General features: G+C 42.2%; 1 protein-coding gene across 9 annotated transcripts in view; it reads right to left on the reverse strand.

Annotated features, from left to right (window-relative positions):
- Window positions 1-559: 559 nt before the first annotated feature.
- CARMIL1 (capping protein regulator and myosin 1 linker 1) overlaps window positions 560-14,040 on the reverse strand; it is a 193,631-nt gene continuing 180,150 nt past the window's right edge. For 6 of the 9 annotated variants that reach the window (XM_048289236.1, XM_048289234.1, XM_048289238.1 and 3 more), the window contains 5 exons: window positions 11,885-11,963; window positions 8,865-9,092; window positions 6,207-6,341; window positions 4,460-4,606; window positions 560-1,611 (listed from right to left, as the gene is read on the reverse strand). In XM_048289236.1, the coding sequence (XP_048145193.1) occupies window positions 1,475-1,611; window positions 4,460-4,606; window positions 6,207-6,341; window positions 8,865-9,092; window positions 11,885-11,963 (726 nt within the window). In that variant the 3' untranslated portion in view covers window positions 560-1,474. The remainder of the gene's footprint in view (window positions 1,612-4,459; window positions 4,607-6,206; window positions 6,342-8,864; window positions 9,093-11,884; window positions 11,964-14,040) is intronic. The other 3 variants (XM_048289240.1, XM_048289239.1, XM_048289241.1) reach the window with 2 other exon arrangements.

The following is a 14,040-nucleotide window of genomic DNA, read 5'->3' on the forward strand; positions in this document are numbered from 1 at the left end:
CAAGAAGAAACCCCCAGCCTTCAGGACCTCTTTCCCACCACCTTGTAGCTGACTTTTGAGATGTAAACCTCTACCAAGTGCTTCTAAGATGTTTTGTTTCGACTTAGCAGCCCTTTATAGTGCAACAGGAGAAGTGGATACAGCAGGCATGTGCACAGGGATCAGACAGAACGTTATCAGACGGGCATGTATCTGAGCACTTCTGTCCAGTCAAGAAGCCACAAAAGGGCCAGAAAAATTGCTCTTGGGAGAGAGTTACCAACTAATTTTAATCTGTCCTACTGGACCAAAACTGAGAATTTAGATAGCAGGTGTTTCTGGCTCACATGAAGGCTGCTTTGGTGAAGATTCCAAGGGAGGAGAATAGTAAAGAGATCTTCCTTCAGCAGTTTTATGATGTGTATGTGTCCCGTTCAGCTGGAACAGGCACTTTACTAGAAGCAGAAAAATTATGCAGGTTTTGTCTTAACTGCACACTTTGCCTACCTGACCCAATGTCAGCATTCAAACAGCAGAGACCATCAGACCACAAACAGGGCTGTAAAAACAAAGACTAGTATTTCAGTTGTAAAATCTTTTTTTTATTGTTACAAATATACATATGAATAAAATCCCTTCAACCTGTAATGTAAGTGGGTAGCTGTGAAATTTGCATCCCCTCCCTCAAAGCTGAAATATTTTTACAGATGTCGAACTATGTTTCTCATAGAATTACACATTGAAAGGAAGCTAATATGCAGACAGAACCGAGGAAGGCCTCCAGAAAACACCAATATTAATAAAATTTCAATTGCCCTCATTCCAATCAACTATATACATTAATATACGAATGTGGAAGCATACCATGGTTATACATAATCCAAATCCTTCTCTGTTGTGCTTTCTGACAGTACACAAATGTAAGCATTGGAGCTTTATGTACAGTGGGAGAACAGGAAGAAAGAAGCTCCCTATGGGAGAATGTAAAAACCATACCCAAGCATTTAATATATATAATCTATACAAATTATTTTATTAGTGTGCTCTTTTAATATAATTACAATGTGCAATTGCATACCGCAAGAATATATTTATATGTAAGTCACGTGCAGATCTGACACATTTACATTCAGCAGTACAACACATTACCTGCTGTACAGTGTATTAGTGTAAGACAGTGTCCAGTTAATTTGCTTTGCTTTCTAAATGCCCTAATGCAGGGCACTCTTTGTAGCTGCTTCAGAGAAGTTCAAGTAGAATACACGAAAGAATGGCTGGCTTTAGCCAAAGGCATGGAAAGGAATGTCTGCACTGTACAGACCAGAAATTAAGGACTGAATCAATGCCAGGTGTACTGTAAATCATGATTGGAAGATCAGGTTTTCTGCATGGAAATGTACCTGTGGTGAAAGAGCAGCTGACTAAAAGGGCTGTTGATTGCTGAAACCCGATTGTTATAAAAAGCTCTTGCGCTACAAAGCACTTGTACTGATTGCTAAACAAAAATAAAATCTTTATCTGCTTCTTCGCCAGAGTCACTGGACTTGCTTCCCTGATGGCCGTCTTTACTTAAGGACCTCTGCTTCAGTTCCTGGAACTCATGAGACTGCTGCCCAGGGCTTCTTTTTGCAGCTGCATAAAACAGAAATAGGTCTTACTAATGACTGAAGAAGAGAGAGGAAGAAGACAAAAAAATAACAATAAAAAAGTCATTAATGCGCATGGGACCTACTCCTGACCTCACTGAATTAATTTGCCCTAGTAGGAGTAGCATAGGTCCATTAATTCTTCAAGTCAGAAAGAGGTGAGAAGAGAGAGTGAGCAAGCTTTATTCCACTGTTGGTTGGCAAGCAGGCAAACTTGAAACATGACACTTAGTACTTCATTGTGGCATGGATAAACATTACGGTTAGAAATGGCCTGGAGATTTTCTTCTCATCACACCACTTCCAAACCAAAACAGCATGCTTTTTTCCAGCTGGGATGGATCTCAGGCAGTGCACTCCTGGCTGCTCAGGTGGATGTGCCTGCTGGGCACCCCTCAGACCAGTGATGCACATCTCAGGCAGGCCTGTCTCCCTAGCAGGACACATCTATGTTCTCCCTTTTGACTCAGCAGCTTTGATCACAACAGACACTCACCTCAGCATCCAAGTTACACAAACTGCTTCTCCCTGACCCTACACTGCCAGGTCCCAATGTCCTCTCTATCCCCTAACAGGAGGGACACCCATGGCTCTGAGCTCAACCATCTTTTCTTCCAGATGAGACCACAGGCTCTGCACCTTGCTATGGTCAGGAATGGGGAAAGCAGGAGGGCATACCCACTTCCCACAATCTAAATGCAAACATTTTGTTCACCCAGCACTCAGACATCTCCATAAAGCCAGGCCTTTCTCCAAACCTATAAGCTTCAAAATAAATTGGAAAAGAAGGTTGTAAACCTTTTTGAGATTCCTGATCTAATCAGTGGCCTACAACTGCTATGGTAACAAGATGGTTATACACATCAACCAGGGTGACCTTACCCAAGGACTGACAGCACTAGAAATCTCATACTTGCACTTAAAATGAAACTTTAAACACAGCGGCCCTTAAATGTGACCTTGTTGCAAGTCAACCTCATTCTACCCCCACAAAATTAAATGTTGCCATTACAAGACCTTTGCTCCACCATTTTGGGTAAGGATGGTCGGCTTTGGTTCACACTGATCCTTGTGCCTGACCACTTCTGTGAATCCCTCTCTAGACAAGACGCCAGGAGGTGCTGTGGCCATGCAGCACCACCTCTCCTTCCCCATGTACCACTAACCTGTAGCCTCACCGCTGCAAGGGACAGCCTGCCCTGTCACCAGCACGCAGCTCCAGCCAAGCAGCAGCCTGCCACTGACCATCTCTGTGGCCACTCCTAATTGTGGCAGGCTGTGTTAGAGACTGCCAGGAATGTGGGAAGTGCAGAGAGGGATCCCAAGGCAGCCAAATAGTTCTCCTGAGTCCAAAATACCTGTTTTCTCATTTGTGCTAGCCAAAATATATGAGGAAATGAGAGCCAGCAGCTACACACTCACTGCATTCTTATCCTGGCTTTGCAAGCTGGGAAACAGGAAGGGATTTTGAGAAAGGTTTTTAAAGCCATTTCATAGAATTGGAGAGGATGATGATGCTGAAATCCTGTAAAAAATATTCAGGCATTTCCACCTTCCAAAACACCACTGCTTTTCAAAGAAATAGGTGCCTGGAAATTTTTTGAGTCATCCTTGACACCAGTACCTGGTCTTTGTCTGGCCTTCATTGACTCTTCAAACAAAACCCAAAACACATCCTGCAGCAGCCATTTTAGTTTATGGCCTGATAAATATAGGCAAGTAGTTTGCCCCATAAATGACTGAAAGATGTATCAGGCATTTAAGTCCACATAGTGCAAGCAGGCTTCTGCCAGAAGAACTTACCCTTGCCTCAATGAAACCGTACACAGATGACCTGCAGGATCCTATCTATGGCAGGATCCCACCTTTCAAAACATACTTTATCAGAGAGGTATCTCAGAATGAACTAAAATATAATAATTTCATTATGATAGGGAGGGGAGATTCCCAGTTTGGATGGACTAAGTTTGATTCTACAATACGAAAAGGAAATCAGTTTATAAATTTTGGGCTGAGGAAGGGTTATGTGATGTCTTATAAATAGAAAAACTGTGGGTAAATGGAGTTGCATAAGATATTCAAACATACAATTAAAATACTTTAGAAAAAAGTAATTTTGAACAACTATTTAAACCAACCAGTTAAGAGGTAAAGAGAAACATGTAAACATATACCATTTGAGAACAGGAGATTTATATTTTAAAAGCACATAAAGGAACCAAACATTTTTACAGCCTACTGAATGAGCTCACTGTAAGTCAAAGCTGCTCCTCAATGCAGCACCATGCTGGGCTTGGGTTCTTTAGGTGGTGATTTTGTTTGCTTTTGCAACTGAAAAGCAAAGTAACAATACATAATCCAATTTACCCAGTTCTCAAATGGTTTTGTGAGTGATGCACTGAAACTGGCACTAACAATATTCAAGCTGAAATGTATTTTGAAACACTGAAGTGCATGATCTTAGAAAGGATAGGTGTGCAAGCACAGCAAGCAGCAGCCAGACTACCTGCAGCGTGCCAGTGTTGCTGCACTGAGCAGTCACAGGTTGTAGTGAGTGCTCCTCTGCAGAGGGGCTGCTTGTGCTAGATGGGACTGGTCACTGGAGTTGCCACAAAGGAAAAATGCACACACATGTCTTATCTGGAAATTTTTTCATGCCATGTAAATCGCATGGGGACAGAAAGATGATTAGAACCCCATGAGATTTTTACCTTTCTCATAATAACAAATGACAAACTCACACTCTTCTGTGGCTTCTTTGCTATTACCATTTATTAACAATTGTTGGTGCCAGTTATCAAGTACCATCTTGATGAAAAATGAAAACTTCTAACCAGAAGTTGGCTGTGCCATCCTCTGCCCAAGCACATTAGCTTCCTCTTCTGCACTGGTAGAATACTGCCCCGGAGTGGTTTTCACGCTGCCAGATGGTTTGGCACAGTCAAGTGCTGCCTCTCTTTTTTGACAATCTCCTGTTTGCTCTAGCAAGGAAAAGGATTCATTTATACTCCTAAGCTGTTCTGTAGGCCCATGTACATAAGGTAGTATGAAAAGTTTCACTTATCCAACCCATTTAATCAATTATTCAGAGGGCAGTAATCAGTATGCCAGTTGCTTGCTTAAATGTAGCACAGATATCTTGGGGTGTTGGTAACTGCAGCCTGATCTCACAGCTGCACAGTGCAAAGAGGTGTATTTGCAGATTGTCCCATGAAGTACAGTTAAAGTCATCAACATAAAGCAACTTTATAATCAAATATCATCTAACATGTAGCTTTATTTCACAGGAGATATGATTTTTTTGCTAACTCAGACAGATTTGCAGTGATTTACCAGTTGCAGAAATGAATTGAACATGCTAGCCTGAAGTGAGGTAGAAGGCAAGGACAGAGGAATGGCTGAGTGAGGAAGTAGGACAGTAATGAATAAAAAAGAAAACATGAAAAGGAAAAAAAATAAAATAAACAGAATTTACTCTTTCCCAAATAATTTTATGCAAAGCACAGCAGCCCGTTAAGAACCTGGCAAGTTAAACTATTGTCAATAAAATATGTAGAGTGCCATGTAGAACCAAACAGAAAATCCTGTGTTTGGCTAATTTGACTGGAGGTTTAAAGGGAGCAAGGAGTAAGAAAGCACAGTGCCTGACTCCTGTTGCTTTTGGCAACATGGATCATTCTGAATGATGGCAGTGGGCTTTGTAGGCAGCACAACTTCTCAGTCTTCACAACCCAGCCTTACATAGCTGCCTCGACTCGTTTGTCCCCCATTCTACTCCGTGAAAATCTGCTGTCAGAATGTGAAAGACACCGCTTTGTTTCACAGTTTAAGTGATGGGAACCACCTTACATGTCTTTCTTGAGGAGAGACCTCAAGGAAGGAAGACATCACCCCCAGACTTCAAACATCATCACTTGTGCCAGTTAACACCATGCTGAGCAACATTTCTGTAACTACTTCTCCACATATCCTGTGCTATCAGAGGATGCTTTAGCTCTTCTAAGAGCCAACTCAGGGCATGAAAATGCATCAGCAAAGGTAGAAATACAGTGCACACATGAAAATCAACAAAGAGAAGAGAGCAGCCTACTGTTGTGCATAAAAGATAAAAGGCACCAAGCCTTGCCCTGGCACACAGAGACTTATTGCCTGAGGAGGGGGAGGTGAACTCAGCCACATGCAGAGACCCCACAGAAAGGAAAACAGAGCAGTGGGCTGGCTGCAAGGAACCAAGTCATGGCTGCTTGCCTGAAAATGTGCTGAAACCACAGAGCTGCATTTCACATTATTGTGTGACCAGTATCAACCAGCATCTTAGTTCAGACCAAACGAACCATAAATATATACCTTAATTGTCCCTTAATTGTTCAGTTACAGTACTAATACCCAGGGATTAATTGTTCACTTGGTTTGATCAAAGGAAGATGGGGGGAGGAGATGCTGAATAGGTGACCAGATACATTTTCCTCGTGCTTTTCACCTTTAAATGACTAACGCTCTTCCCTTCCAAGTGAAAACAAATCAGGGGACAATGATGCATAAAATTTCACTAGAAGACACCAGTTATACAAACACTCCTACCTTCTTGAGAAAATGATCTGACTGAGGGGCTGCTCTGACCATCCTTTTCTTTATCAGAAGGAACTTTCTTCAGCACTGGAGGAAGCAGGGCAACTTTTGGGGAACTGGGGCCGGAGGGAGACTCTGGAGCATCCTCTGTGGAGTACCACAAACAAAAGGGTGAGAAGGAGAAATTGTATCTGCACTGAAGCTCACAGAAACAGTGCTGTTTATGATGGGCCAAACCTCAACACAATACACAAACAAGAAATAGCCAGAACCTGAGTCAGAAAAAGAAGGATTCAGGAATTTACATTATGACAAGAGAACAAGTTATATGGACCTCAGTCCAGGGGAAAGACTTTTAGCAGTCAAAGAGAATATCTCAATTGCAGCATTTTTCATGTGTGCTGTTATTGTAGTGCAAATAGAAAGCTGATGGGACCAAGGGATTTACCTGCAAGACATAGGTATGCAATTTGTAAAGAACAGCTGAAAAAAATTTGGATTTTTTTGGGAAATATTTGTTCTAGTTATATTTTTATTGTCCTGAAACATAATGAACTGATCACTTTAGATGTCCTGTTTCGCAATTATAAGGCCTAAGAGTGAACCAGGGAAACAAATTACATAAGCCTTACAGAACTCTGTACTTCCACAAATGACTTCCCAGAGCAAAACACAAGGGCATCCATAAAGACTTGCTAAAAAGAAAAAAATACTTCTCTCTTCTGTATTGTAAGGAAATCTGGAACTGAAATTCAAATCCATAGTTTAAAACCATCTTGTTATCTTGATATCTTGTTTCTCTAAAAGGCTGGATATGGATAATGTAAGGCAAGTTGACTATTATCTTTACAGTCCTTACAGGAAGACCTTTTCAGTCTTACACTAGACAGCCCTCATTTGGATAGTAGGGAAGTAGGTTACTTAAACTGCTGCTAAGTTTGCTTCTCAAGGAGTTAACAGTGGCATATGTACACAACAGAGGGACTAGGAAGATACATTAAGCATTGGCAGAAGAAAAAATGGAGCTCAGAGTATCACCTGTATTGCACAAAGAGTTAATTCAGTTGCATACTAGAAATTAATATAAATTTATCTCTGCTGAGGAGCCACCATGAAGAATCAATCATTTCACTTTCAGCACAGGAAAGCAATGACCTTCCCAAATGCAATTTGGTACGAACAGATACAACAATTCTTCGACCTTCTCCATGCATTTGATACGCCTGTGAGGCCACTTGCTTGGGGAAGCTCAATATCAACACAAGGAGGAGTACAGTGACCAGCAAACACAGCTAGATATAGACTTTCAGTCTCTAACAATTTGGGGACATCTGAGCTGTGTTCCTTTGCACCCAGATTACTTAGCAAAAATTTGCTACCATTTGTGTGGCCATACTGTTGGAAACAACAGCAATGGCAAGAGCACAGAAAGGATGACTGCTTGGCTTTTTCATCACGTTGCTTGGGCATCCTTAGGCAGTGGGTTACTACAAGTACTAGGACAGAAGTTAGACTGCAACAGAGCTGTGTTGCTTTTATTATTGGCCACAAAACTGGCTTATTATGGGTAAGTATTAATTACTCCCTTGTGTTAAACCCACAGTATGCTCTCTGGGCAGGAAATAGGAGCTGGCAGAAACAGACGGCTCAGGTCCTTCTGATACCTCAGACTTTGACATAACACTGCCTGTTTTACAGATTAAGCACCACTAAATAACCCATGCTTTCCTGTTGCATTTATCTTCATGAGCACCTTACCCGACATCTCTCACTTTGATGACCATTTCTAAAATGGTCAACAAAATAAATGTAAATCCACCTAAAAACTTAAGGTGATTTTGTATGTGAACAACATTCTGCCCACGGGAGTGCAGAGACTAAGTAAGCTCAGGTTTCACATCAAGGGCAGGCAGAAGGCTGTAACATCCCTTTGACTCCTCATCCTTACCAGAAATTCCATCATTCTAAGGTCAACGGTGATTATGGGAAAGTCAAGAGGGCTGCAAGCTGTACTTTGGGAAGAGGGGGGTTGTGACACTGGCCTATTAAACAGCAGAAAGACAAATGCATGGGAGAGCTGCTGAAGCATTTCCCACTACTAGAAGCTTTAAGATGATATCTGGGTAGGAGGCAGTCCCGCAGTATTATAAAAGCACAGTTACAGTTCTTTTCAGTCAAAAGCAATAAGGAAAGAAACGAAGGCTAAACAAGGAAAAAGTAAGAGACAGTTGGTTTGTCCAAGTTATTAAGAATAACAGCACTCGCTTGAGGGGCTAAGAGCAGCCTGCCACAAAACACCAAGGACTTAAGAGCCAGGTGTTTGGAGAAAATACATTCATTTTTGTCAGTGCTACTAAAACTGAGCTTTGATGCTGAAGTGCTCACCTCTTCTGTGAAAGCAGGCTAGCTTAAAACAGCTCTGCCACTGCCACTACTGCTTCTCACACTTTACTATTGAGGATCACAGATTAAACCATTCTATATTCAAATTAGGGCAAAAAGGGGTGGAAAAGAAAGATGTAAGTCAAGAGCAAGGCACTGAAGAACCTGTCCCTCTCCATTGAACTTCTGTTCCAGATGTGGCCGTGGGAGTCTCCTCCATAGCCCACACAAACAGCACCCAGAAGCACCCAGAGGTGGGGGTAACAACTGCCCAGAAGAGCTTCTCACCAGTACGAGAAGCAGAGCGTGGTTTCTGTGGCACTGTGGGTCGTCCTGCCAGGCTGGGCTTTGCTGACTGCAGCGGGGGTTTTGGACTAGTCGGTGTATTGGAAGAACTTCTTGCCTTTGCACCAGCTTCTGCCTTTGGTTCAGCTTTTGAGTTTTTTTCTGATGATGCTGAGTCACCTTTATTCGATGAAAACCGACTCTCTGGAAGGGTCTGCTGTTGTTTAGGCACTGAAATAAAAAGACACATAAAATAAAGTCCGCTGCAACACAGAAGGCTCCATGCACAGGTATACTGGTGTGGAAAATACCACCACAAGCTAACACATGCACTGCTATGTGACGGTGTAAAAAGATCCCTAATGTCTTATTCAAAATCACTGCAAGCAAAGCACCTAAACCTGCTAATTTTGACACATGCTAAGCTTTGTGATTCAATTACCCAAGAGAGCAATTGCATGTCCCCCTTTTTAATGTATTTGGGATGATGGCTAGCTGGACCTTATTCCTCCATCATATTTCTAAGAGCAGATGGCACAGCCTACCTGCTGAGAAAACAGTGATGGATCAGTGGAAAAGGCAGCTCTTGACTGTTTTGTGTCCCTACAGACAAAAGGTTGGGTTTCCAAGATCAACAGAGAAATCCTGGCCCAGAAAATAAATCCCAAGTGTGTGACCAGCAGGCTAGATCTTTTTATTTGTTGCTTTTAGCAAGCTCTAGAAGAGATTTTGAAACTTAGCCCAGATCAAAGTATTCATTATATAGTATTTTGATTTATCGAATAACACTGTATATGGATTACAGTTTCCACACATTAGTAATTTTACCAATGTGGTTTTTATCCCAAACAAAGACCAAGGTATTTAGAGATAAATTTACAGTGACTTCCAAGCAGTAAGTCTAGCTGTGCAAGCTGGTAGAAAGCCTGCTGGACTCCAGGTTGCTAACAAGCAAAAAGCCTGCCCTACTTTCCTACTCTGCAGCTTTCAGGAGGTTGAAGGCTTATATTTGGCAGTGTCAATGACAATCTTGGAACTTGTAAGTTAGCCTGGGACTTTCAGCAGTTAATCATCTTTAATCTCAGAACAGAATTTCAGACTAATTGAAATGCAGACTGGTAGCCCTGGTACTTGGCAAAACCGAGTGCGTGCTCACAGATGCTGACTTGACCTACCTACCTGCTATTCCCATTCAGAAATCCGACTGAACACGGAAGTGCTGAGCACAGATATTCTAAAGGCAGTGGGAGGGAGGGGAGTGTTTATATAGCTTGTTGCAAGCCAATCTCCAGTATGTTTTTCCAGCCTATGTAGGTGTTTTCCAGCCCAGCTGGAGTTAAACTCTGGCAAACCAGACAGCTGTGTGGCACACAGAGATGAGTGTGAGTGCGTGACACGGAGAGTTTGTGTCTGCGTGCACAAAATACTTTCTTGCTGCAAGTGAAACAGCGGGACACCACCGCCTGCACCTGTGCGTGTGTGCACACAAAAAAAGCAGGCAACATCCACACACAAAGCAAGGAATAAAACCCCCAAAACTTATTCTCCTTCTGCACCACTATCTGTAGTTCTCCTGTAACAATATTCAGCAATTTTCCATTAACTTTCTTTCTTGTCTTCCTAACCTCAGGCTTTCTAACATTATTAGAACACAGTAATTTAAAATAAATTAGCCCCAGCCAAAGACAAACTGTAGTTGCAACAATGAAAAGGAGCCTTGGGGAGCTCTCAAGCAAGAGTGGTAAAGAAACAATGCACAGCTGGAGGCCAAAAGGAAGGGGCAAGCACAGTGCAGTAAGGTGGGGGTGAAATGTGTCATATACAGAGACAGAGACCGGAGAAAAGTTGAGGTCAGACACCCCCAGCTACTCCAATGCCCAAAGTGCAGACTATCCTTGCTCCTCAGACTTCAGTATGCTGTCATCAGGGGACACATACAGTCCATAAGGTCCTCCTCAAAAGACGAGCAGGCTTTAAAAGCACTGTTTTATAGATTATGGCATGCTTTGAATATGCTTTTTAAAAAAGCTTTAGAAAGACATAAAACTTCAAAACTGATATTTGAAGTGCTCAGTCAAGATGGCCACATTTGGATTTTGATTTCAGCCTGTTTTTCTAGCCTTGCTTCTGTGTGTTTTAGAAATCCTGTGTGCCAGGCTTGCAGGATACCACCACTGCTGAGAAATCAGACCTGGATTTCCTAGCTCAGACCACTCCTTTCATGTAGTAAACACAAACCACCAGAGCTGAATCTCTTCTGAAGCCATCACTGGCCAGTCCCAAAAGTATACAGGGAAACCAGTCTGTCAGCTTGTACTCAGGTGGCCGCAGTGTGGCACTGCCATGTCAGGGCCCAGGACTGCGGCTTGACAAGGACATGGAAAGACGAGGTGCAGAGGGAATTGGTGCTGTAAGGACTACAAGGCTGAACACCACTTTGTATACAATGGAGAGTTGCTTTGTGCACATGAGCAGTGTCCAGGGGCCTCCACAGCTTTGCAGACAGCCCTGGCTTCAATCAAACTGGGCAAATCCTTGGAAGAGCCAGCTGCCATTGACTGTGAGTCAGGACTGCTGACAGACTGACAGCACTACAGTCAGCTGAAAGTCAGGACTACTCAAGTTAGTGTGAGCAGACTTAAACCTTGAAAACTGGTCATATTTCCATCCTCAGATATATTGAGCGCTTAGTCTTTTTTGTGCACAGACACTTCTGCTGGCTTTGCTGATCCCATTAAAAGCCAGCCTCCTTTCAAAGGCACCCCAGGCACCTGCACCAAGTACTTTCTCTTCTGTGCAACAAGAGTAAAAAGTGAGCCATAAACTCAGCCCTAGAGCTGACTTCATGAACAATGCCATCCATAGCACAAAACATGAACTTGTTTCTAGTGCTTTTCACATAGTGTAAGCTCCTATTTTGCTTAATCAGTTGTAGACATTCAATCTGAAGAGGGAAGTGAGATTTTAGACATCAGGTATTTTGCATTTTCCAGAAAGTTTATACCAGGAAACTTATACTGTACCTGTACCACTTCCATCCAGTCGTTCTGAGCTCACTGTTGTGTCAAAAGACTCTCTGGGAGTTGTGTCATTCCCAAGTTTCTGGAAGAGTGAGAAAAGTTCTCATATTAGTAATATGTCTGCAATGAATACAACTCAGGGGTTCTGTAAAGAAAAACCCCCTAATTTGGGAGCCATGAGGCAGAGAAATCAGTGATAGCAAGAAATGGAGCATTCTCTTTGTTTCAGATCTTGGAAAGTTAAGTGGGAAGAAAACTACCCTGATTTGTAACTACCACTGCCACATGCCTATTAGAGCTGCAATGACACACTGCCTCCTATGTGATGGGTCTCCTAATGTACAGGAGTTGAAACTGTAGGCGCTAGCTGGAAGCAGCCTTTTCTCCAAAGATAGCTCTGCATCTAAAAACTTCTTGTTTGAAATAAAAACCTTTTTCTGAAGATCCAGATTTTGAGTATGACTGCTGAAGGGATCTTATGCTCTTCTACACAGAACAACAACTTCTTATTTTAGATAAAACTGCAACTACAGAAGTAGGAGTGCTCACATACTTACAGGATTCCTCTAGAAACCAACAGACCTTACTTACTGAAAAGTATTCAAAGCTACTCATCACAAGCACCGCTGGGTGCTCAGCACCTCAAAAGAAAGGGGACTTCTGGTTTATATGCTGATATTTTGCTTAAGTCTTCTATTGTCAAAAACAGGTTTCCTAACATCTTGGCCTCAAAAAAAAAAAACCAACAGCAGAGACTTTTGTCATGTCATCGATAAGTGAGCTTGAAACCTGTGTATTCACCAGGAGAAGCTTAGATATGCAGCACTTGTAAAAAAACCAGCCTCCTTTTACTGCCTTACCTGCTAGCAAAGCTTAGGCAGAAGGACAAATGAGAGGATTCAAAAAAAGCACATAGAAGTAGGTGCAGGATATACTAAGAGAGAAAGCCTTATAAAGATAAGACTAGGGATAGAAGTGAGATTTTTTTGAAACTAAGAAAGTAGGGATAGACTTCTGCAGGCAAGCAGCTGCAACCTTGATCTTCATTTGCTATTTCAAGGCAGTTAGTATGGCAGATGACTTAAAGCAAATGATTTATTCTGATGACCACTGCATTTGGTTATATACCCACATGAAAGTCATGTTGACATGTTCAGGTCACTGTTACTACTGCTGCAACACCAACTCTGACTGTCCCATAGCATTCAGGAATCTCCACCACGTGCCACACAGTGTACAAACATGATCACTGCCCTTTGGGGGTTATGATCTGAAAGACTGCTAAGTATAGCATGTAGTTAGAAATGGGACAACAGGAAACGTAGGAAGGGAGAAAATGGTTACAAGTATCAGGAGTACATATCTATTACAGAAAAACTGATGCATTTAGAGTGAAAATAGTATTTCAAATACAAGCATAAAGAAATGATCTCTAAACACCCATGCTGGCCATGTGCCTTTCGCTGTGGTGGTAATACGATACAGGCATTTCAAGACAAGATGATTTTAGGGAGTGATGCAGAAGACGTTGTTGGCCTTACAGATTTCCTGATACCTCCACTTTGCTCATGTAATTTCTCAGCTCCTAAAACAAAGCCTCTCTTCAATACAACAAAGAGAATAGAGATGCTGAGTGTTTGCTATTCCTGTGTAAGACCTGGCAGGGTGTCTTGGGGTGACTTTATGATGTGTATCCCATATCACTGCCCTATGCCCAGAAATTAATTCTTGTGCCTTTCTATGCCTTTAAACTGAGCCTGAGAGGGGGAAGGAAAAACTGAGCAAAACTTTTTCAAAGCAGTTTGCAGCTTGTTCAAGGTCACATAGAGATAGTGACTTTTTTTTTTTTCCCCAGTCAGCTTTTGGCCAGTTTTTCAGCTTCTTTTCTCTGGAGAGAGACTGAGAGTTGAACCTTTTTTTCTTTCCCTGGACTTTTGGATTTTCTCCCTTTTCTGCTGGACTGCTTCAATATCAGAGCACATCGGGAGGACTTTCCACCGGGCACAGAAGGCCTGGCCTTGGGCCAAGCTCCAGCTCTGAGGAGACCAAAGGGAGGACTCTAACACTTTCCCAGGTTTTTCCTCTACAGTGAAAGATTTTATTATTCAGCATTATTTTCCTTTTCCCATGTGTCTGTTAAATAAATAGTTCTTATCTCT

The sequence above is a fragment of the Corvus hawaiiensis genome, chromosome 30 (genome assembly GCF_020740725.1).
Source record: "Corvus hawaiiensis isolate bCorHaw1 chromosome 30, bCorHaw1.pri.cur, whole genome shotgun sequence".
NCBI classification, from domain to species: Eukaryota; Metazoa; Chordata; class Aves; order Passeriformes; family Corvidae; genus Corvus; species Corvus hawaiiensis.